A 26,284-nucleotide genomic window follows, 5' to 3' on the forward strand; every position below is an offset into this window, starting at 1 on the left:
AGCTGCAAGCCACTGGTGTCCTGCAAACCAGTGGCCAAAGCAGTGCTTGGGTTTGGCACAGCAGGGAGGTGACATGTCTCTAGATGTGTCCTCCATGTGGTCTCCAGGGTACCAGGAGCTGTCCAGAGGCCTTGTGAGGTACAATGACCAGGGGGCTGCCTATGATCTCTGGCTGGCAGCAATATGCATGTTCTCTCCCTTAAGTGATTACCAAGCCTGACAGGAACAGGGAGGCCTAATTAGATGGAGAAAAAACATCTTGCAAGTAAAACATGAAACAATTACAACTGAGCTGTCCCAGTGTCATGGGTTAGCACCGGCCAGATGTTAGTGCACCCATGAATATATGTTTTTTCTCTAACAACTCCTGTGGGATGTGATCAGGAACAGAGCAGAGCAGGCTTAAATCTTGAAAACAAAAAAAACCCACCAAAACTTTATTAATTACATAAGAACACGGACAGAAATACTCTTAAACACACACAGAGACAGAAATAAAAACTTCTTAGAACATTTCTTCTCCCAGTTTCTACCTCCCCACCCATCACTCTTCAAAGACCAACTCTTGGGTTTTAGATTAAACAATCACCACTCACAAAAAAAATAAACTTCAATTCAGCAAGGGAGAGAGGAGTCTCTCTCGCACCACAGACTGTTCCTCAGAAAACACGGGTCCACCCCTTATGTGTTTCCATGTCACCCATAGCACCGCCCGGAGAAGTCTGCTAAGGTGACACTCTCTTTTTCCTATGTCCAGCGCTCTCACCGCTGTCTCATAGGCCACAACTACATACAGGGCTTTTTAAGGATGCTGCATGCCGAGCTCTCCCCTTTTCACCCAGGGGCTGGGGTTCCAGGAGCAGGTCTGCCCTGAGGGCAGAGGGCACCACCTCACCCTCCCCCTCTTTTCTCTGCTCGCTCCACTCTTCAAGTGCCAGTCACTGTAGCAAAAGCAAGGGGCAGCTGCATCCACCCAGAAATGCAGTTTATGTTCAAAAGAGACTCAAGTTCAGTCCATGGCTGACATTATGCAAGAAAAGTCCAGCTCCAAGGCTACTCCTCTCATTCTTCCATCGAGTTCCTTCCAATCATGCTTTATCATCTCGGTCCCAGGCCGCTTCCCTCTCTCCGAAAACCACCAGTCATGAGAATCAATGTCTAAGAAAAGTTTCTTTCTGCCAAGCAAGGGTTAACAGTTTCTTCTCAGCAGGGTGCTGCAGACGGAGGCACTCCCAGGCTCCGCAAACCCCCACGTGGCTGGGCACCTCCCGGAGTTTGGGGGGGGTGAGCACACACAGCAGGCACTTCCACAGTTTTCCACCCCTCCATCCTGGACGGGGCAGTTCAGTTCCAGTCCTGTCCCTTCTCTTCTCCCCCCCCCCCCGGGGGCTCCGGCTTACCTGAGCCGACCACGTGTTTCCCCTCCCCCACCCAGCCTCGTGGCCGGGCAGGGGGGAAGGAGGCCAGAGATGTCTCTCTGCTGAAACCGGGATCTGAAAAGAGACCGAGCCCCCCAGCCTCCTGCTTTTAACTCTTTGTGTCCTCAGAGGCGTGTCCAAACCTCCGAGTGACCAACCCAGGTGCCAGAAGAAAAGCTGATCACTGATTGGACTGCCCACATCCCCCTGGAAACATTCACCTCCCCCCCCCCAACCACGACACCCAGGTTCCTGGAATCCCCTCCAAATGCAGCTGGTGGAGCTGCAAAGGGGCACAAACCCACCACATCCTGTGATAACTTCATCTGCTATTAGGGAAAATGTATTAAAAACATTTCTACACCCCTCACCTTCCCCCCATCACTGTCACTCCCTCTGCGGGTCAGAGGTGGAGCTGGGAGAGGATAAGAGCCAGGGATTGCCATGGAGCAGAGCAAATCCCCAGCTTGTGGTCCCTGCACCCTGGGAGCACTGCCTGAACATCGAGGAGACAAGGACCAGCTGCAAATGGTGAGGCTGTGCCCTCAGTGGTGCTTTTCAGGGGCTTTTAGCTGGGAAATAGTTTGCAGAGGTTTAGGTGTTTTCATCCCTCGCTTTGCAGCAAGTTAACCGCCTCTGGCTGCCTACTGTGGTACTTTCCAGAGTTCACCCCAGAGATACCCTGCTGGGTGATTGATCTGGGAACTGATTTTATAGGCAGCTATATAGCAGGATTTGTGCAGCAGTGTCCCTGCACCTGCTCTGACCCCCATCCCCCATCCCAGCACCCTGGCCTCCACCCTGTAGCACAGCATCCTGCAATCCCTGGGACTCTCCCTGTGACTAGGGTGAGGGATGGGGTGGAGAAAGTTTCTGAGGCTTGACATGACCCAGGACATGTGGCCAGTCTCCTGCCCTTGTCAGAGCAGCCTGCAATCAATAGGTGTGTATTTTAGTCCAAGTGGCTAGTGTCCCTCCTTGATGGGTGGGTTTTGCCCCAAAGAGCCCAGCAACACAGTGGGAAATAGCATCTGCCAGGGAAACCATGGGAGAAAGAAAGCCCCACAGCCCATCCAGTGCTGAAACCCAGGCATTTCCCAGGACAAAGGGCAGGAAAGGGTTGGAGAGCAGCCACAGTACCCTGGCAACCACCCTCCTGAGCAGGATTGTCTCCTTCCCTGAGTGAAAAAGGGCTGAAGGGTGTGAAATTGAGGGCACCGCTAGCATCTGGCCAGGGGATGTGTGAAAGGACAGGACAGCCAGGTGATCTGCTTCCCATGTCCCCTTCAGCCTCCCGAAAACTCCCCACCCTGCTCAAGAGGGTTAAAATCAGGGTGGAATAATGAAGGGTTCCTGAAAGGAGGGTGAAGCCTCACCAGCTGGTGCAGAGAGTTGGAGGGGTTCTGTGGGTGATATACCCTGGTGCGGATGTGTCCTGCCTGGGGGGCTGTGAGGCCATGACAGGGTGATGGGGGTGATGCTCAGCATCAGCCATGTGCTCCCTGCAGGCACTCCTGGCCAGGCTTCGAGGCAGGATGCTGCTCATCTTCCTGGTGGTCCTCGGGGCACCAACAAGAGCCTGAAAGGGACCGAGCCGTGAGTGGCCCCTGTTAGCCCTTCAAGCTGTGGGTGGAGGGAAGCTGATGAGGCAGGAAACCACCAGTGATAACAAGATACTGCCAAGCCTCTCCAAAGTGAGGAGGGCTGACAACGGCTCTGGGGCAGGGTTTCATTTGGACAAAGCCAGCCTGCCACTGCTAGAGGGATCAGAAAGACACGCACTGCCCTGGCTGATGAGCCCAGCCACCAAGAGAGCTGCTCCCAGTAAAAAGGGGAGATTTGTGTCCCTGTCACTCGATGTCCAAACTCACTTACTGAAAATCCTACTCAGCCTGGCCAGAGAGAAGGAACTGCAGGCCAAGGCAGCTGCCAGTGCCAAGCTGATGGCCCACATTGGGTGCAGGAAATAAACTGTCCTGACTGGGATATAGCAGGGCTGGAGAGGGCAGCAGGGCTGCCTGAGGCACAGGCAGAGGGAAGCATGGAGCAGCATTGGTGTGTCTGCAGGGGACTGTGGACATGGCACCTCATCCCCCCCAGTCCCAGTGCTCATGGCACAAGCAGCAGCCATGAGAGTATTTGGTTTAATAACTATCACCTCAGAACCACTGGAGAAGATACAGCTGGGTTTATCTTGGCTAGTACTTGAGCACAGCTGGTCCCAGCCTCAGGCACTACAGGGATTTCTATGCTGGGCTTTGCTCCCTGCTCATCCACCACTGTGATGTCTCCAAAGAGGCTGCATCCAGCCAGGCAGCTTTTCCTGGATGCTTCTTCTCTCTTAGTAACTGAAGCACATAAAATCCTCCACAAAGCTTGGCCAAGCCTCAAAGCCGGAGTTTTGAGCGAAGGCACACAATAAAATGGGGCGTCAAATACAACTTGTTGTGTTTTATACCTGTTCTACTCCCCTTTACATTCCCATTTTGTGTTCCCTTTCCCCAGAGATTTTGTGAGGGCATGTGCTGGCCTGGGTTAGCACAGGAGGTCATTAAATTCCAAATGAGGGGTGTCAGACATTGCACCAACAGCGCAGCTGCCCCTGGCCCAGGGAGCCCACAGCAGCTCTAGGCCAACAGGGAAATCATGTTGTGCCACTGGAGCTGCCGCTTTCAGCACAGCTGGGAGATAAGAGAAGTGCAGAGCAGACTGCGGCCGCCCCGTGCAAAGTACAGGGTGGTGCAAGCCACGCAGAGGCCAGGGAGGCTTGTAGGGGGGCCACTGGAGCTGTTGGGGGACACGGTCATGCTCTTTGAAGAGTACCTGCTGCAGGGTGAGTGAGCCCTTTCAGTGTGGCTTTGGGAAAGGGGCAGAAGCAACTGAGGTGACCCCACATTCCATGGGAGGGCCAGATTTCAGGAAGGGATGTGCCAGCAGACGGTGGATTGGGGTGAGGTGGGAAGGTACGTAAAAGGTCCTTTTCCATCCCTGCCTGACCTGAGGCTCAGGTGATGCCCATGAAGTGCCTGGCGCCTTGAGATACCCCCCTGCACCCAATGGGTGTGTGCTGTGGGGCTGAGCCTGGAGTTTGTGGTCCAAGATGCCAGTAGCAGTGGTCATAGGGGTCATAGGAAGACCTGCCAGTGCTGGTGCATCCAAGTGGGACACCCTCGGGCAGGCAGCCTGAGTGACAACACGCAATCCCCCAGAAGGGGATTCTCCCCTGCCACCCCCAATTTTTCCTGGGACGCTCAGCCTGCCAGGATCTTCTCCTTTCCATGTCCTTCCCCAGTGTCTCATCTGTCCTCCCCGAGTCCCAGTATGACCCCATGCTTCAGCCCCCTCTGCCCCTAGCATCCCTTATCTCCCCAGTGCCCTTCCTCTGCCTAGCTCAAGGATCCCAGCGCCACTCCAAATCACCAGTGTTTCCCCTGGTTGCCCCAGCCCTGTGCTCTTCCCAGCCCCAGTGCATCGAGTAGTACCCCCACCAATCCCTGTGTCCCCAGTGTTACCCCTGCCCCTCCAGTGCAGACCCCAACCCCAGACCCCCGTCAGCCCCGCCCCCGCCCCATCGCCAATCAAATCGCACCATTGCCAAGTGGCCCCGCCCTCTTCCCGTCAGTCTCCGCTCCGCACCACGCCCCGGACACATCCGGGGGACGGCCCCGCGCCTGCGTAGTGCGGCGAACGCAGTGACAGTGACAGGCTGGCAGGAAAGGGCGGGGGCAAGAAAGGGCGGGGCGGTGCCGGGACCAGGATTGGAACCGGGATCTAGGCTGGGACTGCCACTGCCACGGAGCAGGAGGGCTGCAGCGACGGGCCGCTCCGTAGCACCATGCTGAAGAAGTTCGACAAGAAGGACGAGGAGGCGGGTGAGGGGAGGCCAGGGGCGCTGTGAGGGACGAGACCCCCTTGTGGGTACAGAGGGAATTGGTGTGGGGGGGACCCCTTCGTGACTACGGGGAGAGCTGTGAGGGAAGAGACTCCTCCTGTGGAAATGAGGGCATCTGTGAGGAGGGTACCCTCAAGGGAGCTGGGAGGGGAGGCTCAGTGCCAGCTTGGCAGCGGGGGCTTGCTGGTGTGCATAGAACGCAGTGGGAAGCACTGTGGGAGCACTATGGAAGCACTACGGGAACGCTAGAGCAGTCTGCTGCCTCCTTCCCACGGCTGCAGCCAGACGATAAATTGGTTACATCGGCACAGCACACCGAGGTTACCTGCCACATCACCAGACGCAGAGCCTGAGACTAAATATTGAGTATATCAGCCCTGTTCAGAGTTGCCCAGCTCTCAAACCAGGTGCTATAGCCAGATAGAATCCAATTCATAGTTTCTGGCCCCACAATCACTGCTACTTACAAAGGATTAGAAAATCTGAGAGCACCAAGGAAACGAAGTAATTGCCAGACTTTTCAAAACTTTAGGCCAGTTATTAAGGAAGAGGTTGATAAGTTTGTGTGGTTTGTAATTCAAGTGGAAGTGATGTTTCATAAGACAGTGATTCCTTTAATGGTTTAGCTTTGTGGTATCTTTTTCATCTTCCTGTGAAGCTGTCCTAGGGTGACTTTATGATGCTTGTATCCCCAGTCGTCTGTTCTATCTATACTGTATATTGAGTTCTGTGCCTTTAAGACTGGCTTTGAGACACTCACTCCTGCACGTTTCTCTCCAGACAGTGGTTCGTTGGAAGCACAGACCGGCGGCTTGTGACAGAGATCTTTTTCTTTTCTTTTTAGTTAGTTTTAGTTAGCTAGAGCAGAAAAGTTCCCTGGACTGTTTTTTTTTTTCCTTTTTCTTAAGACTCTCTAAATCTGCTCCAAACTAAAAACCCCAGAGGAGCACTGAAGACTCACACCTGTGGCCCACCGGCGTCTGGACCTCCAAAAAGATGCAACTAATAAAAAACGGAGTGAACTGAGCTACCCACAGCAAATATTTTCTTAAGTTTGCCATCTCTCTTCAGAACAGCAAGAAGTCTTATTGTTTCATATTATTCATTCTTTATGCTTGTGAGCATTTTGTTTGTTAAATAAATAGTTTTTTCCACTTTTCTCCAAAGAAGTTCTTTTCCCGGACTGGCTAGAGAGAAGTGCTGTTTAAGTTTGCTTTCCAGAGAGACCCTATTCAGAAGTTTCCTCCCGAATTTGCCCTAAACCAAGACAAAAGCTTTCTACACAGCTTGGTCTGCATAACAAATCAGTGTGTCCTGAAGCAAATTGATTCAGTTTACATCTTGGTGATTGTTGTGTGTGACTCTGCTTGCTTTTTATCTTAATGTGCATTAAATGATCTGCCTTTGTTTCCCTTTTCCAAAGCCTCCAGTGATGTCTTGATAAGCAGAGAATTTAGTGAGGCAGCTATTAGAGGGGAATTGCTCTTGGCTTTAATTTTGGGGGCTGTTGTTAATTTGTACCTGCCATACCAGTCAAGGTTCTGACATTACCTATGGCTAGGGCTGGCAGGAGATGCAAGTATCCTGTTAATTGGCTTCTGTGTCTTTGTTTTCCATGAATGGTTTAACTAGCCTTGGATGATCTGCTGCTGTTCCCTTTGACATGTTATTTTGGCCACAAAATCATGTTTCGCTACAAATCAGAATCAATTGTTGTTAGTTATGCAATATTAGGAACTTTATGAACACACAACCTCTGCCCTCTCTGCATCTTTTTCCCTCTCTATGGAAGAAAAGTGATGCAGGGTGCTGTGAAGACTGTGACCCCATGTACAATGTATTTCAAGATCCTTAGTTCTATGAAAGATTGAGATAATGCTGTGTTGTTCATGGCTGATTTAAGGATTGTAGACGTGCTGGACTATGGAAATACTGGGCTGCTGGGCAGGTTTTTTGGAAAATATTTGCATACTTGTACTGGAGCTGGTTCATACTCATACTAGAGACATTTTTGCTCTTTCCCCTTGTTTTGTTCTACCTCTTCAACCTCACATAAGTGTTTTGTTCAACGACTTGCTGCCTTTGCAAACTTGTTCTGAGCCAGAGGAGAGCATTTTACGAACCAGGAAGGAGCCAGGGTGCAGATGTGTTTGCTTTTGTATGTAAGGCTTACTCTAGAAGGAGCTCCTGGCACCAGCCTAGGATGCTTCAAGCTTGGGTCAGGTCAGATTTTGGCCTGGGAGATGTTCTCTCTAGTGGATCAGGCTTTGGAATGAACACTGAAACAACTCTGAAAAAGGCTGCATTTTGTCCCAGAGCTAGGCTGAACATAGGTTCTAATTAAAATAGCTTATCTAGAAGGTTTAGATGGATGCATGGATGGATGCATGGATGGATGCATGGATGGATGCATGGATGGATGCATGGATGGATGCATGGATGGATGCATGGATGGATGCATGGATGGATGCATGGATGGATGGATAGATGGATGGATAGATGGATGGATAGATAGACAGACAGACAGATAGATAGATTACTAGCAGCTTTTGAAAAGCTGCAGTTCACAAATGCTTGGGAGGCAATCTAATAGAGACCATGCAGCATGAAAGTGCTTTTCCCTCTGATTATTTCATACTTAATTGCTGGGAGTTTTAATTATTTAGTGTAATTCACTTTGTTAAGTGGAACAATGAAAATTTCTTTGTGTCCAGCCTATCTAGTCTGCTGTCTTGTTCCCTTAGTTAGTGATAAAGCCAAAAATACTTTACTGGTGGATTCTTGATTGATTTATATGGGAGGGATAAAATCCTCCTGACTCACCAGCCTGGCAAGTGATACCTCTTTCTGTCTAAGCTTTTGTTTCTAGGTCTGTTGTTGCTCTAACTGCCGGCAAGCTCTCAGCCCAGGGGTGCAAATAGGACTTTGAGGATACAATGGAGCACAGTTATTTTACAGCTAATCTGTGTACTTCAGCTCACAGTCGGTTACTTCTGGAGGGGACAGCAAATTGAAGAATGTCCTGTCTGTTCTGCCTTCCCTGACTGCCATGAAGATATCCAATTAATATTACTTCAAAGAGGGGGTGCTCTCTTTGCTTGATGTTCATGAAAAAAATCACCCCAAGATGCTCAGACTGTTTTTACAGTATGGTCATGTTTAAAAAGTTGCTTTCCTATGGTACTATCCTTGGAGAGACTTTTACTCTCTTTGTTTTACAGGTGGGTGTCCCAACCCATTCCAGCACCTGGAGAAGAGTGCAGTCTTACAAGAGGTAAAGCTTCAGACCGTCTCCTCTATCCAGTGTATCCCACTGGATAGAGTCTCTCCCTCTCTTGAGTAGGTCACTGGGGAACTTCAGCAAGGAAGTGAGGGTTTCTTATAGTCCTGCTTGCTCTGAAAGAAATGGGCAACAGTTCTTGTTTTATTATTGGACAGATGAAGGGAGAAGGTTGAAATGGTCTCTGTAAATAAAGGACTGTGAACTATAAATAGTAATAAAAGGAATAAAATTATCTGGGAATGCTCATCCCAAACCAGTGAGATTGGGAAGTTGGCCTTGGACCCCCCAAATCTCTTGTGGATGACAAAATTAATGAGAGAGGTGTGAGTGGTTATTAAATAGTTTTATGAATTTTCTCTGAAGAAATCTCATTCTTTTCAAGAGTAGGTGAACATCTCAATCCCCAGCCCCTGTTGTTTCAGCATTCTCTGTTTGCTTGTGAGGCTGGGAGTGGTGTTGGCTCCTGTAGCCTCAGCAAGCTCAAGTTTGTCTGTCAGAAGAGTGGTGTTTTGGCTAGCACAAATGCAGACCTGTGTAGGTAAAAGCATGATGAGAATTTAGCCTTTAAATCTTTATTGCTCTTGGATTTGTATTCCCAGAATACAAAACCAGCTGTTTAAAGGGGTCCATGTTTAACAGGAATTAAAGGGAAATCTGATCTGAAGTCATTAAGTATCTTGCCATATCTCACTCACAATGTGTTGTTGGGACAGGGAGGACAATATTTGCAAGGGGGTGTCGGTGTCAGTCCTTGTCTGTGATTTGTTTCCAGGCCCGAGTGTTTAATGAGACTCCCATAAACCCACGAAAATGTGCTCATATCCTCACCAAGATCCTATATCTCATAAACCAGGTAAGACAGAGAAAATATACATTTATACAGTCATGTGCATCAGGCCTAAAGCTGGTTGTGATAATTGGGGTTTCCTTTCTTCTTTCCGACTAGGGGGAGCACTTTGGTGTCATGGAAGCTACCGAATCGTTCTTTGCTATGACCAAGCTGTTTCAGTCCAATGATGTAAGTCTGCCTTTTGTTTTCTGTATTTACCTGGTGGGACAAGTTGTTCCTTGAGATATGGATTTTATACAATCAGATTTTCTACCCTGTCTGAGGCTACCTGATCTGAGTGGGAAGAGTGGGGTGAAAGTTGAGAAATGGTGATCAATTTCCTAGCCCTTCCCAGCTCTTGTAGCAACTTAACTGAAGTATGCACTGCTTTTGAGGCAGAGATTCCTCTCTCTAAATTGTCATTTAACTCATGAGATTGTGGTAGGCAGGAGGATTTTACTGTGCTTTATGCCCAGCATTAAAATATCCTGCTGAGAGTCAACAGTTTGGTGTTTGGAGGAGGTTGGGAATTAGTGCCTACCCACAGTAGCACTGTCATTAGTTGTCCCCCAAACTGTAAGGCATTAAAATCATGAGACCAGTGTAGAAATGTCCAGACTCAGGAACAAAAATTGTTTGCTTTCTTGCTTTTGAAGCAACACAAGGCTTTCAACCAGCAAACCAGCAAATAGTTTCAAGGCTTTCTCCTTGTTCATGTGAATGACAAGTGGAAGATGAAACTGTAGACCCAGCTAAATGTGGTATCTCTATGGCCTCACCTTAAGACTGAGGGATTTAGAAGAGGAAGAGGTATTTTGTTAATCAATATGGATTTTGTACACACTCAGGGAGTGAGGCACTCTGAAAGTATTAGGGTTTTGTGATCTTCAAGATAAAATTATGTAAGCAGGGAAAACTGAGATCCCTTCCTACCTGGTATGATCTCAGCTGATGTTGTTCTTGCTTATTTCCTTGCCAGCCAACTCTTCGCAGGATGTGTTACCTCACTATCAAAGAGATGTCTTCTATTGCAGAAGATGTGATCATTGTTACTAGCAGGTCAGTTACTTCACTTTTCTTGCTGTAATATTGACATGCCCTTCACTAATGTCTGTCCAGCTTCTTGAAGATTATTGTAGTCCCTAATTAGGGTAATGACAGGGAATGCTCTTGATGAGGAAAAAATTTTGCTTTATAAAAGACCATTAAAATACAGACGTTGAACTCATAGTGATGTGTGCACAGTGTGCTGTGTCCCCATATCCCAATCCCATGCATGTTTGGAGTGTCTCTTGATTGCATGATATGTATCACTGCTGTTTTTTCCCCTTTTGCAAAGGCTTTTTCATTAACTCCTGCCTGAATGCCTTGAAGTGTTTTGAAGAATTCTGGCATAAATCTCAAGGCTTTCAGCAGGTAGACAAGGATTTACTTCTGTAGCAGCACAGAATACAACTTCACCAGGGAACAAAGTTCCCTCTGTGAGTTATTCCTGAGTTGCTGATCATCCCAATGAAATGCCCTGTTGGGGAACCAGGAGCCGGACAGTACAGGGTCTGTAAAAGGCTGAGGCAGAAGCCAGTCTCAAGTGCTGCGATGCGATGAACTCCTGGCCCTTCACAGATGGTCTCACACTGACCAGGACCCTGGGAAAATGGCAAGAATGAGTGTTCAGTAGGAAGGACAAATGCCTCAGGGGTATTTGTATGTGCTGCAGCCTCACTTGGTGAACAGGTGCCCATGGTCCTGTTGTTGATGCGCTTGGGACCTGAGTACTGATCTTTTCCTCCTGCCTCCCCACCCCAGTGGGATTTGCCTGAGACCTGCAGCTACCTGCTTAACATTCAGCCATGATGCTGGCTGCCTGCTGCTGTGTGTGACTTGAGAGCCACTGGCTCAGGAGTGCCATATTGAGAGCTTCCTGTTTTCTCAGCTTGACCAAAGACATGACTGGGAAGGATGACAATTACCGAGGCCCCGCTGTGAGAGCACTCTGTCAGATCACTGATGTAAGTGCTGCTCTTCCCATGGGGCAGCTCTGTGCCCTTCACTTTTTCCTACTTTACCCCATCCCACGTTCCACTCTGCTTTTCACGCCTTTACATCCCCTTTCACATCCCCTCCAAACAGCTTTCCCCTATCAGCTGTTGTTTCTCTCTCCCTGCAGAGTACCATGTTGCAGGCCATTGAGCGCTATATGAAGCAGGCAATTGTTGACAAAGTGCCAAGTGTGTCCAGCTCTGCTCTCGTGTCTTCCTTGGTATGTACTCCCTGCAGCACAGGCCTGAGGAACAGTCAAGCAGGGAAGCAATTATCTATGGATATGGGACTGCATATCTTGGGAATTTCAGGATTTTCTTGCTGTTCCTATCTTTGTGAAGTGAGGGACTGGCACTGACTTTGCTAGAAATCATCAACCTCCTGAGACTGCAACCGTCATGGCCAGGTCTCTGCATGCTGATCCCCTGTTCTTCTATAAGTTGCTGTTGCCAGCACACTCATAGTGAAGGCTCATTGCTTCTTATTATAAGCTGAAATTCCCAAAGCTTCCTCCATCCTTATCTCATGGGTTGTTGTGGCTTCATCTCCTTCCAGCACTTGCTGAAGACCAGTTACGATGTAGTAAAGCGCTGGGTGAATGAGGCTCAGGAGGCAGCTTCCAGTGACAATATCATGGTGCAGGTAGGACACCCACCTCCACCAGGGGAATAGCCAGCAGCAGCTGGGCATGGAGCAGATTGCTGGAGCTCAGCCAGGCAGCTCTGGGCAACAGAGGGGACAAAAGGGGAAAGAACCCACCGTGGGTTTGTGACATTCTGTTTCTCTGCAGTATCATGCTCTGGGCCTGCTGTACCATGTGCGGAAGAATGATCGCCTGGCAGTAAACAAGATGCTCAGCAAGTTCACACGCCATGGCCTCAAGTCCCCATTTGCCTATTGCATGATGATCCGAATAGCCAGCAAGCTGCTGGAGGAGGAGGCTGGCAGGTGAGTGGGCTCCTTTGCCCTACTGAAAGAATTTCCTGGTCCGGCTTCCATCTCCTCTTGCAGGCTCACTTGCCATCTTATTATTTGTCTTTGAAGAGCAGCATGCAGCTTCTTCCCTCTTATTGTTGGATAGAAGCAGAGAAAATATAGGATGTCTTCATGGTTGTTTTGAGATGACTTCTGTCAGTCTTGCTTGCACATCAAATACCATCTTGTTTCTCTGGACTGTTTTGCATAGCTGTTCTTTGTTCTACTTCATTTTCTCTGTCTTCTGTAATTGTTTATCCAGCATGTATGCAGTGTGGCTTCCTGGTGGATAAGAGTTGTGGTGTGTACAGTCATTTCTTACTGGGTGAGAGTTGAGGGAGATTTCCTTTAGCTTGTAAGGCAGAGGGTGTCTTCTCAGAAGGGAGCCTGACTTTCAAGTAAGCTGGAAGTAGAGAAGTACATAATTACCAGTGCAAAATCTGGGGACAAAGTGGCTTTATGGCTGCTTTTACCTTTCCATGTCCTGTGGGACATGCCCATTTCTGCTGCTGAATTCTTAATTTCTCTTGGTTCCTTTGCTTTAATCCAGTCTTTTGGGGTTTTTTTGTCTCTTAGCCGTGATAGCCCTCTGTTTGATTTCATTGAGAGCTGCCTAAGAAACAAGCATGAGATGGTGGTGTATGAAGCTGCATCTGCCATCGTTAACCTGCCCAACTGCACTGCCAAGGAGTTGGCTCCAGCTGTCTCAGGTAAGTGTGGTACTCATGTCCATGGCAAGGGAATTATGAGTCTCTGGTGGTGATACCTGCTGATTGCCCCAAGAAACAAGGGCCTTGTGTACTTTCGGGCTTGTTATATTGCTCTATCCTTTGTTGCTTTATGCTGCTGCTGAGAGCCTGTGGTGTGTGTGGATAGCTTTGTTCTTGTAAAGGTATTCCCTGGTGTGTGGGTTACTTCATGGGTCAGTTGTGGGAAAGGAGCAGGGTTTGCATAAAATGGAGAACAGCGGTTCAAATTAACTTAATAGGAAAGATGACGAAGGTGGTGAATTTCGCTTTCATAAGCAGCAGAGGATAGCAGCACTGTGGAAGAAGAGGGAGGTAGGTAAGAATTAGTTGTCAGCAGGGATGTGACAAAGGGAAAGGGGACAAGAAGAAGGGAGGAATCTCTTAAAGGTCCAATTCCTTCTTAGGCATTTTTCTAGTTATCTTATGTTTGCAACTGTCTCTTCACTGAAGCTCTTGCTTTAGGTATGAAATACTTCTCAAAAATAGAGTGCCTAAACATCTGCCTTTGTTGGTTTTCCCCCCTTGCAGTTCTGCAGCTGTTCTGCAGCTCCCCAAAAGCAGCACTAAGATATGCAGCTGTCCGTACCCTCAACAAGGTAGGAGCCAGTCTCGTGGGAGCTCCAATAGTGTCTCATGTGCAGGGAGGTGCAGACTTCAGAAGTAGAAGGCGGTCGATTATGCAATGATTTTGTGTGAATAACCTCTGTCTTGTGCTACAGCCTTACATTTCATTGCTTTGTGTCTGGAATAAAACCTCAAAGAGCACTCTGCAGAAGGAAAAAAAAACTGATAATTTTCACTGGTCTCTTAGAATGCCACTGGTCTTAGTGTTACTGCTTTCCCTTCTGAGCTTCCCATGGTGACAAAGCTCCTTGTAAAACAGGGATCAAATCTTGATGATGCTTCTTGCCTGCTTCTGTGGTAGTCTTTGCTCCAGCTTTTCCCTTCTCCTTATATAAACTCTGTGAAAGAAAAAGAGAGAACAGCAGCAGTTACAGTGTCTGGTAACTGCTGTGATTCTGCCCACGGAGCTGTTTTGCACAGATAGTCTGGCTGAATTTTTGTTGGGAGTTCGTAGCTTTCTTTTCTTACTATATAGAGGAAAACCAGAGCGTTAAAAATAATAAAAGATTGTTCATTACTACTGCTTCTCTTCCAGCAAGGGGTGCAATTCTGCAGGAAACAACAGCTTGTTAACTTAACTCCAGATTAGCTGTTTGTCTGAGATATCGCTCATGTGCCACTTATTATAAGTCTATAAGAAATAAGTCTATACCACTTATTTCTATGGGAAGGAGCAAGTTTTGATGAGTTTTGCCAGCTGGGCCTTTTGCATCTGTTCAGAGATTTTCATTCTTCCTTTACTGCTGCAGGTGGCCATGAAACATCCATCTGCTGTGACTGCCTGTAACCTGGACCTGGAGAACCTTGTGACAGACTCCAACCGCAGCATAGCTACCCTGGCCATCACCACCCTGCTGAAAACTGGCAGTGAGAGCAGCATTGACCGGCTCATGAAGCAGATATCCTCTTTCATGTCAGAAATTTCAGATGAGTTCAAAGTAAGGAAGTGAGAGGAGGAGGGACACCCAGATTCCTGAAGAAACCTCATGGTCTTTGTCCATGTTTGTGTGTGTGCTCTAAACCTGCATGGAGGTGCTTCCAGAAGCAGCAGAATATTTGCAGGGAGGAGAAAGTATTTGAGGCTGTCTGCCTCAGTCCTACATCTCGAAAGTCGCATGCTCTCTTCTGGGGAGATGCCTCCTGAGAATCAAATCTCATTCCTCTTTCCAGTGAATGTGGCCTTACTTTAGGGTCTAGCCATGCATAAAGATCTATGTCCTCCAATTCTTAGGATTGTACCTCTTGCAACTGCATTTGTTAAATAAATAAAGACAAAAACGTCATTTCCAGGCTAGGGAGGCCAGCACAAAATTGATACAATTGAGCTATTTTTTCCTGCATGGTGAAATAGAATTGTTTTTTACTTGCCCCTTGTCACAGACGACATGAAAAGATCCACATGAAGACACGCTGGTGAGTGAAGCAGGAAAAGGGGCGAGTTTATTTACAAAACCCAATTTTATACATTTCCTATGGGGCCTGTGGATTGGATGATGGAATCCCACCTCTCAATCCACATTGGTCAAGCCAACTGTTAATCAACTTTCTCCTCCCACCTAAAAATATGTAAACAATGAAAGACAGCAAAACATGGCCATTGTTTACAGTAAAAAGTGTGATAAAGTAAAATTTATGACTCCAATATGAGGAACATTACAGAAGGCTTAGAAAAGTCTTCAAAACCAGGGTGACAGCCCTTTTTTCCTGCAGGTGGTAGTGGTGCAAGCCATCAACGCTCTGTGTCAGAAGTACCCTCGCAAACACACCATCCTCATGAACTTCCTCTTCACTATGCTTCGGGAGGAGGTAAGTTTGCAGGCAGCTGTCTGCCTTGCTTGTGTACATGAACAGTACTCTCAGGGTCAAGCTTTTACTGATAAGGCTGTGCAGTGAAAGCCTCTCTATAAAAGGTTTGCAGTCTAACTGCAGAAATGCCCAGCTGTGCACAATAGTTATAAGCATACTGCCAGGCATATTATTAATGTAGTTTTCAGTCTGTAATTTTTTTTTCTGGGAGTTTATTAATTCTCAAAGCAAATGTAAGCAACAGCAGATCTGTTGGCAGTCCATGTGTGTTTCAAATTTGAACCAGCTTTCTTTTGTACTTTGACAGCAAATTCCAAGAAGTTTTGTCTTGTACACAAAGATTCAGTAACAACCTATTTATTGATGACATGGGACCATTTTTGTTCTGGTGTCTGTGCTGTGGCAGTGCAGGGATCTTGAGTACCTTTAACCATTCTCTGCATTCAGTCAGAAAAAATTGCAGAAAGACAGCTTTACAGAGGTTTGCTGAGGCTGTTTCTAAATGAGCAAACATGCCTGCAGCACAGCTGGCACCACTGCTTGCTCAGACATCACTTTCTGCCAATTACAGCCTCTCAGGAGCAAACCAGAGCATCTCACTTTTCTCCTATGAAAAATGGACTACTCTCCTTTCCCAGATTTTCTGTGGGTGGATGGCATAATTTTGAATGTGCTTTTGTACTTCAAAGCATTCTGTTTTAAAGCTTTTTTAATCCAAAGTAGCTCCAGAAAGATCCAAATGTCCGGTACTGTGCATGTGACTGGCAGAGGATAGTGTGCAGTTTAATCCCTTGGTGTGTATTGAGAACATTAGTAAATAATGTCTGAAGATAACCAAGCATTACTGGCATGTCAGGCTGTGGCTGTACCAGGGAAGGTATTGATTGTCTATCATGCCACGCTAATGGTGCTATTTGCTGTGTCCTGCTATGGCAGATATGATCCTTCATACATTTCTCTTGTGATTCATCCTCGGATGTCTAGAGCTAAAGGGAAGAGGGTTGAGGGTTTTCTCCTCCCATATGGCTGTTTTTAAGCACCAATTCTAGCAGCAGAGGATTTTGATGGAGATAAAAACACTTGATCCAGATGAATCCTTTTATACATGGGTTAGGACTTGGGGTTTTTTTTCTCCAGTGCAGCCATTCTGAAGGGAGTTGGCAAGACAGCTTGAATATTAGCTGGCCCTCTGGGTGTAAAGAGTGTCAAAAGTGAGGGCAGAATTACTGTCCTCTTCCTTTCAAACACACATTAGAAAGTGCTGAGTGTGAGTGGCCTTTCAAGGGAATGTTTCTCCTGTCTGGCTAGCTCAGTCTCTAAAATACTTGGAGATTTCCAGCTGAGCAGTTCCCTTTTTCTCCTCAGGGCGGCTTTGAATACAAGAGAGCCATTGTGGATTGCATCATCAGCATTATTGAGGAGAACTCAGAGAGCAAAGAGACAGGCTTGTCTCACCTCTGCGAATTCATTGAGGACTGCGAGTTCACTGTGCTGGCCACTCGTATCCTCCACCTCTTGGGTCAGGAAGGGCCCAAAACCAACAATCCCTCCAAATATATTCGCTTCATCTACAACAGGGTTGTTCTGGAGCATGAAGAAGTCCGGGCAGGTAAATGACAGACCTGCAAAGCTCTCTGCCCTTGGACAGATCTTCAGGGAACCATAGTGTATGAATGCCTCTGCTTCTGAGAGCTGTGATTTGCTCTAGGCCTGAGCAAATAGTTTTATACAGCAAAGATCTTGCAGTAGTATTGATGGTAGAGGCAGCCTGTGGCTGAGAAGTGGGAAGGAATATGCACTGGTTCTGAAACTAGACAAAGATTTGTGGGCACTTCACCTCTGCTTCTTTCTAGTCACAGTTTTACTAGTGTACACAGTTTACTGGTTTAGCATCTTTGACATGGCATTTGATCAAGGCCAAGAAATGGAGGAAACTTCAGCCTGCTTTCTAACTCTGTGTTCATGACTTTTGCTACAGGTGCTGTAAGTGCCCTGGCCAAGTTTGGAGCTCAGAATGAGGAGATGTTACCCAGTATCTTGGTGTTATTGAGAAGGTCAGTTGTGCCTCAGAGTTTTTCAACATCCTAGGTGAAAAACCCTGTTTGCTTGTGAGCTTGTCTAGTCTCTCCTACCTGTGTGTCTGAGAAAGTGTAGGGGGTACCCATGATCCTGTGATAGGATCACCATTGCATTCAGCACCACAAAGTGGACAGAAGCTACGTGTGGCAGATTACTGCTAATACAATTACTAGGAGATTGCTGGATCTCCCCATGGCATGCTTTTTTCTGGCCCTGTGATGTGTCTTAGTCATGTGGATTCTGAAGAAAGTTTTCCACTTTCAGGTGTGTGATGGATGATGACAATGAAGTGAGAGACAGAGCCACCTTCTACCTGAATGTTCTGGAGCAGAAGCAGAAGGCCCTCAATGCTGGCTACATCTTGAATGGTACTGCAGGAAGGCCTTAAAACAAGTCTGCACCTCTTTCTTGGTTTAACAAGAGTTAATCTAAAGACCTGGCATTGTTGTGGTTTCAGAGACCTGTCCCTTCTCTCCCCAGGATTGACAGTGTCCATCCCTGGCCTGGAGAGGGCTCTGCATCAGTACACACTGGAGCCCTCTGAGAAACCCTTTGACTTGAAATCTGTTCCTTTGGCAACAGCTCCTATCATCGAGCAAAGAGCAGGTGAGGAATCAGGTCCCCTGAATGCTAGTGATTCCCTACATTGGGCTTGCTGGCAGTTGCTGAGCTCTATCCTATTTGAATTTTGTGGGATTGCATCTTCTGGAAAGACCAAGACCTGCAAATCTGGTTGCTCCCACATTAATGTTTCAGCTTAGTCCAACTGCTAATAATAGTAGTAGTTGGCAATCCTCACTGGAGCTGCGGCACTTCTAAAGCTGCTTAGGAAGCCAGATACAGGTGTCTAGTCTATATCAAATGAAAAATGAGCTACCTTGCTTTCCTTAATCAAATCCTTCTCCAGACATTGATCTGTTTTCTGTTTTAGTAATTTCTTACTCTTTGCCTTGAAATCTTTTGGGTTTGTTTTTGTTTGATTGTTTTCATTTGCAGAAAATGCCCCTGTTGCTGTAGTGAAACAGCCAGAGAAAATGGCAGCAACACGGCAAGAAATATTCCAAGGTAAATTGATGCAAGGCCTCTTCTCAGTCCATGTGTGAGAACTCTGTAGCCACCTCTTGCTGAGCCTGCCTTACCCCTCTGGCTTCTCTCACCTTGCAGGGAGTGATATGGGCTCCCAACTTAAGGTCAACTGTTTACTCCTGGAGGGTGGGGGCATCTGCGGTCCTCTTTTTCCTGTCTTGCAGTAGATGTGAGCAAAGGACAACTCCTTAATTTAAAAAGTCTCTAGGGAATGATTATGAGTATTTGATGGATATTTCCTTGCTGTAGCAGCTTCTGGCAGCTGAAACAAGGGTTTTGAAACTGCTAACACCTCCTTATGTCTTGAGGAAGGCAGTAACTTGTGTCCTCTATTTCAGAGCAACTGGGGGCCATCCCAGAGTTTCAGGAGCTGGGCCCACTCTTCAAGTCTTCCCCAGAGCCTGTGGCCCTGACAGAGCTGGAGACAGAGTATGTGGTTCGTTGCACCAAGCATACCTTTGTCAACCACATGGTGTTCCAGGTAGGTAGCTGTGGGGTGTGGTGCTGAAGACTCTTAGAAGATAAGCTCCTGACTGGCTAAAAGCTTCATTGTGTAAACATGTCTCAGGGATATAATAGAATCATAGCCTGAGTTGGAAGTTACTTTAAAGATAATCTGGTTTCAGCCCCCCTGCCATGGACAGGGACACCTTTCACTAGACCAGGTTTCTCAGAACTCCATCCAACCTGGCCTTGAACACTTCTGGAGATGCAGCACACACAGTCTGTGTTCAAAGCACAGCATTGCAATAAGTAGTCCTTAGTTTCTTATCCATGGTAGAACCCCAGAGAAAATTAATAAAGGTGGTGGAGTGTGTCAGAGCAATGTTTACAGGTACAGTCAAATCCTTCAAGCACTAGGTGAGGCCTTTCTCACTGAGGAGTTGGCAAGGGGACACGTGTTCTTTCTTCAGAGTCCCCAAGTGCATGGTTTGGGCATGAAAAAGTGAAGCTTACTGCATCTGAGAAGCTGAAAAGGATACCCAAGAAAGGGATCCAGTAGGGGAGAACTCTTCATCTGCTATGTTTTATTTTAGCCAGGTGCTTTCTTCTGTATATCCTAGATTTGGCTGTACCACCCTTCTGTGACATGTGAGTTGTTAGTATTGATGTGCTAGTCCCCTTGCCTGGGCTTCAGGGAGTCTGAGACACAGCGAGTCCTTTGCTAGCTTATGAGCAACAGTGTTTTGTCCTTAGCCAGCTCCCTTCTCAAAGCTCAGAACTGCTTACACAGCCCTCACAGCGGTTGACCTTTGTCTGGTATCCGTCCACCTGTTGCAATTGTATGAGCTTAAGAGATTTGGAATTGCAGTGGGAATGAAGTCTAATTAGCAAGTTTAGACTTGCTGAAAACATCAAGCTTGCTGAAACTTGCTCAAGCTGTACCTTGTTCAAGTCATGCAAAGGATCATCTTGCCATCTGCTGTGAAGGTATTGTGTCCCTGTAGCTTCAGGTGGGATGATGTAAGCAACACAGTACTTGCATTTCTGTAGAGCAAAGAATTAACCCAGGAATGACTGGAAATTGGAGAAAAAAGTTCCATACTAACTGGTGGAACTGAAACAGGCAAAATCTGACACATCCCTGCCCTCAGTGAATTTGTGATCCTGTCTGAATTGCAGAGGGCAGGCCTTGGACTGGTGTGTGTTGGTTCATTTTATGTCTTGTTTCCTTGAAAAATGTTTGCTGGAGCACTGGACTCCCCAGCAGGGTTTTAGTTTCTCCCCTAAGGCATTTAAATGAGCACTCTTTTGTCAAATTGATCTGTATTGAGCCAGCCAATAGTGAGGTGCACCATGGAAACACAGAGAACTGGGGTTCATGGGCTGACACCAGGCTCCCACTGTGCCTAAGCTAAGTGTGCTGTTCAATGAGTAGTGAGCAGCTTCAAGCTGTTGCTGCTTTCCCCCTTCCTGTTTAGTTTGACTGCACAAACACCCTGAATGATCAGATCCTGGAGAATGTCACAGTGCAGATGGAGCCAACGGAGGGGTATGAGGTCATTGGCTATGTACCTGCCAAAACCCTGGTGTACAACCAGCCGGGTACGTGCTACACACTGGTGGCACTGTCTGAAGAGGATCCAACAGCAGGTAAACAGTCTGCAATCTTTTTTCCTGTATTGCTTATCCCACACATTCTACCTTACATCCCAGCAAGGTATTTATAGCCTGTGTGTGGGTGCAGCCCTGAGTGATGCTGAGCACAACTTGTCTTTGCTGTTTTAGGGGCTGTCAAGCCTTCCTTCTCCTCTGCTGGTTCCCTTGTGCTGTAGTACTGCCAAGCTGGGCTGTGAGAGCTGGCAGAGGAGTTGTCTTTTACACACCCTGCCATGTCCTTCAGCCTTTCTTTGTGTTAGGCAAAGGGGAGGCTGATGCTTGTAACGTGCTGAGAGTGACCAGATGCTCTGAGTAGCAAAGAGGTTATTTCAGACAAACTGCTGGAATTTATGGGATGTCTGTTGGAATTGAACATCCCCCTCTCTGTTTGCCACTATCCAGAACATGAATCAGGCTTTACCTGTGCTTTGGTCTCCCTGGTTTGTGCTCTGGAACTGCTCTCCTGTTGTGTTGCTGCTGTTCACTCAGCAGTACCCATCTTCTAGGGATGAGTCATTGCTTCCTCTCCCAGCTGAATGGTATTAATGAACTGCAGCATTGGAGTGCAAGGGGCTTTCATTTCAGAGGCTCATGAACTGATCCTATGTGGATCTTGCCTCTTCACAAGGTACTAGTGGGACATGTTTAGTTAGTATTCCCAACACAATGTGAGGTTCATTAGTAATAACACTTGATCTGAGAATTGTGGTCTTGTACAACCATCATAAGCCTGTCTTTATCATTGCTTGCTTAATATTATAAATAAATAGCTTGTCCTTGAGAGACAGAAACTGTTGGAGAGCTCTCTCTAGGTCAGTGGCTAAGCCTGTGCTCCTGACCATGACAGGGAGAGCCTGGCTGCCCCAAACCTCCCAGCTCCATTCTACCTCAGGGGAGTGTGGATATGGTGGTAATGTGAGCTTTGCCTTTTCTTTCTTGTCTCCAGTGGCATGCACGTTCAGCTGCATGATGAAGTTCACTGTCAAGGACTGTGATCCCAACACGGGTGAGACGGACGATGAGGGTTATGAGGATGAGTATGTGGTAAGAAGCTGGGCATGTACCTGATCATGGAAACTGCTGTCGTTTTGTGGGATTTTGCAATCTGAGTTTGGATCCCTGCAAACACTGATGTGACCACCAACACTGAGGTGGGTGGGCAGCATCATGTAGAGGGAGCTCTTGCTGTCTCTGATGCAGAGGGGAGTTTGCAGAGCTTCCTTTGTCTCATTTGGAGTATTCTCCTGTTGCACTGTAGATGGACACCTGACTTTGCAGGATATGTATGTTTTGGGAGGCCATGGTGCATCCTCCAGGTTTGGCTGACTGTGCCCTACTGGGTTCCAGCAATGGCACACTCAGGGTTATGGAGACAGAGGGCTATTGGGCATCTTTTGTTCTCCACAAGTTGCTCCTGTGGTGGCACGGTTAATTGTCTAGAGGCTTGCCTGGCACAGGAAAGTTGCCATCCTTCTTATTCTGAGGAAGGGGGAGCTCTTCCCTCCCCAGCACTGACACTGCTGAAAGCAGTGGTGCTGCAGAAGCACCTGTCTTCCTTGGAGAGGATGTTGTTCACAGCCTCAGCTTGGCCTTTTAGCTCCAGAGACTGTTTTCTCTGTGTTGCCTGTCCGTGCTGTGAATCTGATTAGAGGCACTGCTGTGCAGTGAGTTACTGTCTTCACAGGAGTGGAGAGAGTTTTTCACAATGGAACATACAAAGTTAACGCTTCTTTCAGCTTCCTACCAGTCACCAAGGCGATACTTAAACAAACTCTTCCATGTGTTTCAACTAGAATCAGGAGGAGATTCTTTTCTGCAGCAATTGTTGGAATTAATGCAGGCTGGTGTCTTGCAGGGCACTGCCTGCCCTTCATTACACACTCTGGCTGGACAAGCCTGGTTCTGCCTTGCACAGGTGCAGTCACAGCAGCTGCTCAGCTACCCTGGTGCCAGTGTTAGGTGATTGCACGTCTGACAGTGTCTCACTTTACCAGCCTACAAAATGATAAGCCAGAAAGGCAAAACACAAGCTTACATGCATTTCAGGGAAGCAAATGCTCATGCAGCTATTTCTAAGCTTTTGTTTTTACCTCTGTTTTGGCCATTTGTCCAGTACTTTGATCTCTGTCAGACGAAGGGCTGTGCTCAGAGCAGGCATGTGGTTTGTAAGCCCTAGAAATGGCATCACTGTGCCTTTCTCAGGCCTAGCAGTTGCTCAGTAGCAAACCAGAAGTGGAAGTGGAGGCAGCCTCCTGCATTCATCTGATCTCAGGGAATCTAGACTAAAGTTCACTCTGAGGATAACAGGGTTGAGAACAACCATGGTTCACTTGAACCTCTTCTACCACCAGCTTGAAGACCTGGAGGTCACAGTGGCTGATCACATCCAGCGAGTTCTGAAGCCAAACTTTGGAGCAGCCTGGGATGAAGTGGGTGATGAGTTTGAAAAGGAAGAAACCTTTACTTTATCTGCTATTAAAACCCTTGAAGGTAAGGAAGGGTTTGTGAGCACAGCAGAGCTCTTATTTGCCCTCTAGCAGGCAGAGTCCAGAGGCCTGTCTTGGTTTGAAAGACAGGTATCTGTCAGGGAAAACTGGAGTTTCCCTTGGAATGGAGAATGTAAAAACCCCTTCCTCCAAATTACTACAATTTTGCAATTAGGAGCTTTCAGGCAAAAATGTGGAAATATGAATAACAGTTCTTTACTGGGAATATTAAAAATGCAAATGCAGTAATACAAAAAAACAAGCAAGCAAACAAAAGTCCTAGAAAACCCTGACGGAGTCAGGAATACGACCTGACACCCTGTTGGCCAGGGTGTTGGAAGCAGTCCAAATAAGTTCTCTTGGAGTGGCAGATGTGGTTCTGTTGGAGTAGAGATGATCCTGTAAACAGGTTCAGTGGCATTGAGATGAGTCCAGTCTTCTTCTGAGAATCCAGTGGAAAAGGGGATGTCTAGGGTCCCTGTGTCTCTATTTTTGTCTGGGTAGGGAATGGTTGGCTCCTCCCCACTGCGTAGTGCATCTCACAATGGGATGGTGTAATGTGTCATGTCACTGGTGAGCTTTAATGGCCCATTAACAGAATATATCCCCCCGGGGGAGGGGAGGGATGGAGGATGGGGGACACACGACGAGGGTTGGACAAAGTTGATGAAAGGGATAAGAAACACTGCCCCACCTGATTTTAACAGATAGTCTATTAATCAGAAGGCATCCCCCCTCCTCCCCCCTGGAGTTACAAGAGATAAAGGAAAAAAAAAAAAAAGAAACCATCTCCCAACTGCTTTCTAGAGATGAAACAGAATACACTTTTTTTTTGGTTACATAACCCAAGACAACGCCCAGTCTGGCTCACTTTAGATCTGTCACAGAAAGGCTAATGGGGCAAAACTCTTAACAAGCTTTACACTATAGCTGTTGAATAGGGAGCCACAGTTACAGTGATAATAAGTTAGTTCAGATTTCAAAACAACTAATGAGTGTTTTGTAACCAGTGGAGACTGGGCTGGATTGTGGAGACAAGTGAATATCTTGCTTCGCTCTTGTACTTAACCCTTCCAAGCAGACAGACCATAGTATAGGTTATGAACCCCCACCATTCTTCTTGAGACTAGTAAAAAAATATTAAAACAGCAGAAGACATGAGGTTGGTGAGCAGGCTGGTGGAGTAAACCCTCTTCTCTTCCATCATATATTAAAGCATCCTTCTGTTTTATTCCCAAATAAAACTGTGAAAACTCAGTTCTTTTGATGCCTTAAGGGTGTCCTTGTCCTGTAGCCATTTCTGTGCTCCCTTGAACAGTCCCTCGGGGTTTGAAGTATTTTCCCTGAGGCCTTTTCATATTTCTTCTGAAGACCTCTGTCTCCTTGCAGGACATCTCCTTCCTTTGCAAGTCCAGAGAAGCGAGCAGGCTGACAGGGCTGTGCAATAAGTGCAGCCAGCTGCCCCAGTCTGACTCATTCCCCCTCTAGTTTCTGTTGCATATTTGCTACATCAGATAACTGAATTCTCCCATGGTGGGGGGTGGGTTTTGTGTGTTGTCTTTGCAGTCCTTGTACCCTCCAAAACCACCATTCTGACCAATGGTGTGTGTGTCCCTCTGGACAAGGAACATGAACTCTAATATGTAAGGAGAGCCTGAGTCACTTTTAGGTGCTCTTTATGTGCCCCTGTGATGATATCTGTGACACAGAGCCTATTTTATTTATTTTTTCTAACAGAGGCAGTGAACAATATTGTGAAGTTCCTGGGGATGCAGCCCTGTGAGCGGTCAGATAAAGTGCCAGATAACAAGAACTCTCACACACTGTACCTAGCAGGTGAGCTGTGGGGTGAGGTTCTGCTTCAGGAGCAGCTTTCGGAGGTTGCACAGAGCTGCTTGTTGAAAATCAGGGCAGGAGTTTCTGATGGAGCTCACTGCGCTCTAGGTTGTATTTTGAGGTTTGCTCCTGCCGATTTCTGTTTCTGCAGTGCAGAGAACTGGTCTTGGGATCAGGTAGGGGACTTCGGTGGAGGGGATGTTGGGATCAGCCCTAGGCTCAGCTAGTTGGAATTTGCTGTCTTCGTGATCTGTGGCATCCTGCTTTGGAGTGAGCCTGGTGTGGGAAAGACAGCAGCCTTATCCAGCAGAACAGATTAGTACCAGAGCTCTTAGACATGCCTGTATCTCTTCTCACCTGGAGTTTATTTCTCACCTGGAGTTTATTTTACACTTTAGTTTCATGGGTTTTACACTAGCAGGAGTCCTAGGTATGTTATTATGAATGGGAACTGAGCTGCTTTAGAGTCTCTCCTGGCCCAGTACTAGGATTTGCCAGACTGCCAGTGGGAAACCTGCCTGTGCCAAACAGCAGTGTTCATCTTCAGACTTGCAGGGGAGAGCAGCCTGCAACATACTCACCTTTCCTCCCCCTCTCCTCTCCAGGTGTGTTTCGGGGTGGCCATGACCTCCTGGTGCGGTCTCGTCTTGTTCTCACTGACACAGTGACTATGCAGGTCACGGCCCGCAGCGCAGAGGAGCTCCCTGTGGATGTGATCATGGCCTCCGTCGGATAAACCCCCCTCTCCAGGACTGTCCTGACTCCGACCCCCCACTGGCAGCAGAATAAGGATTACGGTCACTACAGCAGCTTTTGTGTTCTCTGCAGTACAGCTGTACTTGGGCCTTTGCCTATAAAATTACCACGTTTTTAATCTCTGGCTATACCGCGCTCTATCCCCGCAGTGGAGCGTCATAGCCGCCACTCCCTATCCTCCTGCCGCTGTTCCAATTAAGTTCTAATTAAACAGTGTTGTGGCTTTTCTTGTCTGTGTCGGGGGCGGAACCGGCGTTTCCGCGGCGCGGGCCGGCCCTGCCCCCAGCCGCAGGTCCTCCCCGCGGGCGGGCGGGCCCCGACCGGG

At 47.4% G+C, this 26,284-nt stretch overlaps 1 protein-coding gene and 1 long non-coding RNA gene across 2 annotated transcripts; one reads left to right on the plus strand and one right to left on the minus strand.

The window, feature by feature from the left end:
- Positions 1-537: 537 nt before the first annotated feature.
- Positions 538-5,052, minus strand: LOC134557994 (uncharacterized). Its single transcript, XR_010082239.1, has 3 exons — positions 5,008-5,052; positions 1,401-1,493; positions 538-1,175 (listed from the first exon to the last, which is right to left on the minus strand). It is a non-coding gene; the product is annotated as an uncharacterized LOC134557994 (long non-coding RNA).
- An 83-nt stretch (positions 5,053-5,135) lies between these two features.
- Positions 5,136-26,182, plus strand: COPG1 (COPI coat complex subunit gamma 1). Its single transcript, XM_063411419.1, has 24 exons — positions 5,136-5,290; positions 8,532-8,584; positions 9,366-9,446; positions 9,540-9,611; positions 10,402-10,481; positions 11,356-11,431; positions 11,590-11,682; positions 12,018-12,104; positions 12,253-12,410; positions 13,014-13,147; positions 13,715-13,782; positions 14,560-14,748; positions 15,521-15,616; positions 16,982-17,225; positions 17,595-17,670; positions 17,960-18,063; positions 18,176-18,301; positions 18,692-18,760; positions 19,120-19,262; positions 20,704-20,875; positions 21,828-21,925; positions 23,233-23,371; positions 25,105-25,203; positions 25,809-26,182. Exons 1-24 carry the CDS (start codon positions 5,254-5,256, stop codon positions 25,937-25,939), a joined length of 2,625 nt encoding a protein of 874 aa, XP_063267489.1. The 5' UTR covers positions 5,136-5,253; the 3' UTR covers positions 25,940-26,182.
- Positions 26,183-26,284: the final 102 nt, after the last annotated feature.

Source organism: Prinia subflava, chromosome 14 (genome assembly GCF_021018805.1).
Source record: "Prinia subflava isolate CZ2003 ecotype Zambia chromosome 14, Cam_Psub_1.2, whole genome shotgun sequence".
NCBI classification, from domain to species: Eukaryota; Metazoa; Chordata; class Aves; order Passeriformes; family Cisticolidae; genus Prinia; species Prinia subflava.

What these genes read in the sequence shown, in the direction of transcription:
- COPG1 (XM_063411419.1), top strand. Translation starts at nt 5,254, where the DNA reads ATGCTGAAGAAGTTCGACAAGAAGGACGAGGAGGCGG. An exon ending in GTTGGCTCCAGCTGTCTCAG is followed by an intron (nt 13,148 to 13,714) that starts GTAAGTGTGGTA and finishes CCCCCCTTGCAG; the next exon opens with TTCTGCAGCTGTTCTGCAGC. An exon ending in ACGGCAAGAAATATTCCAAG is followed by an intron (nt 18,761 to 19,119) that starts GTAAATTGATGC and finishes CCTCTATTTCAG; the next exon opens with AGCAACTGGGGGCCATCCCA.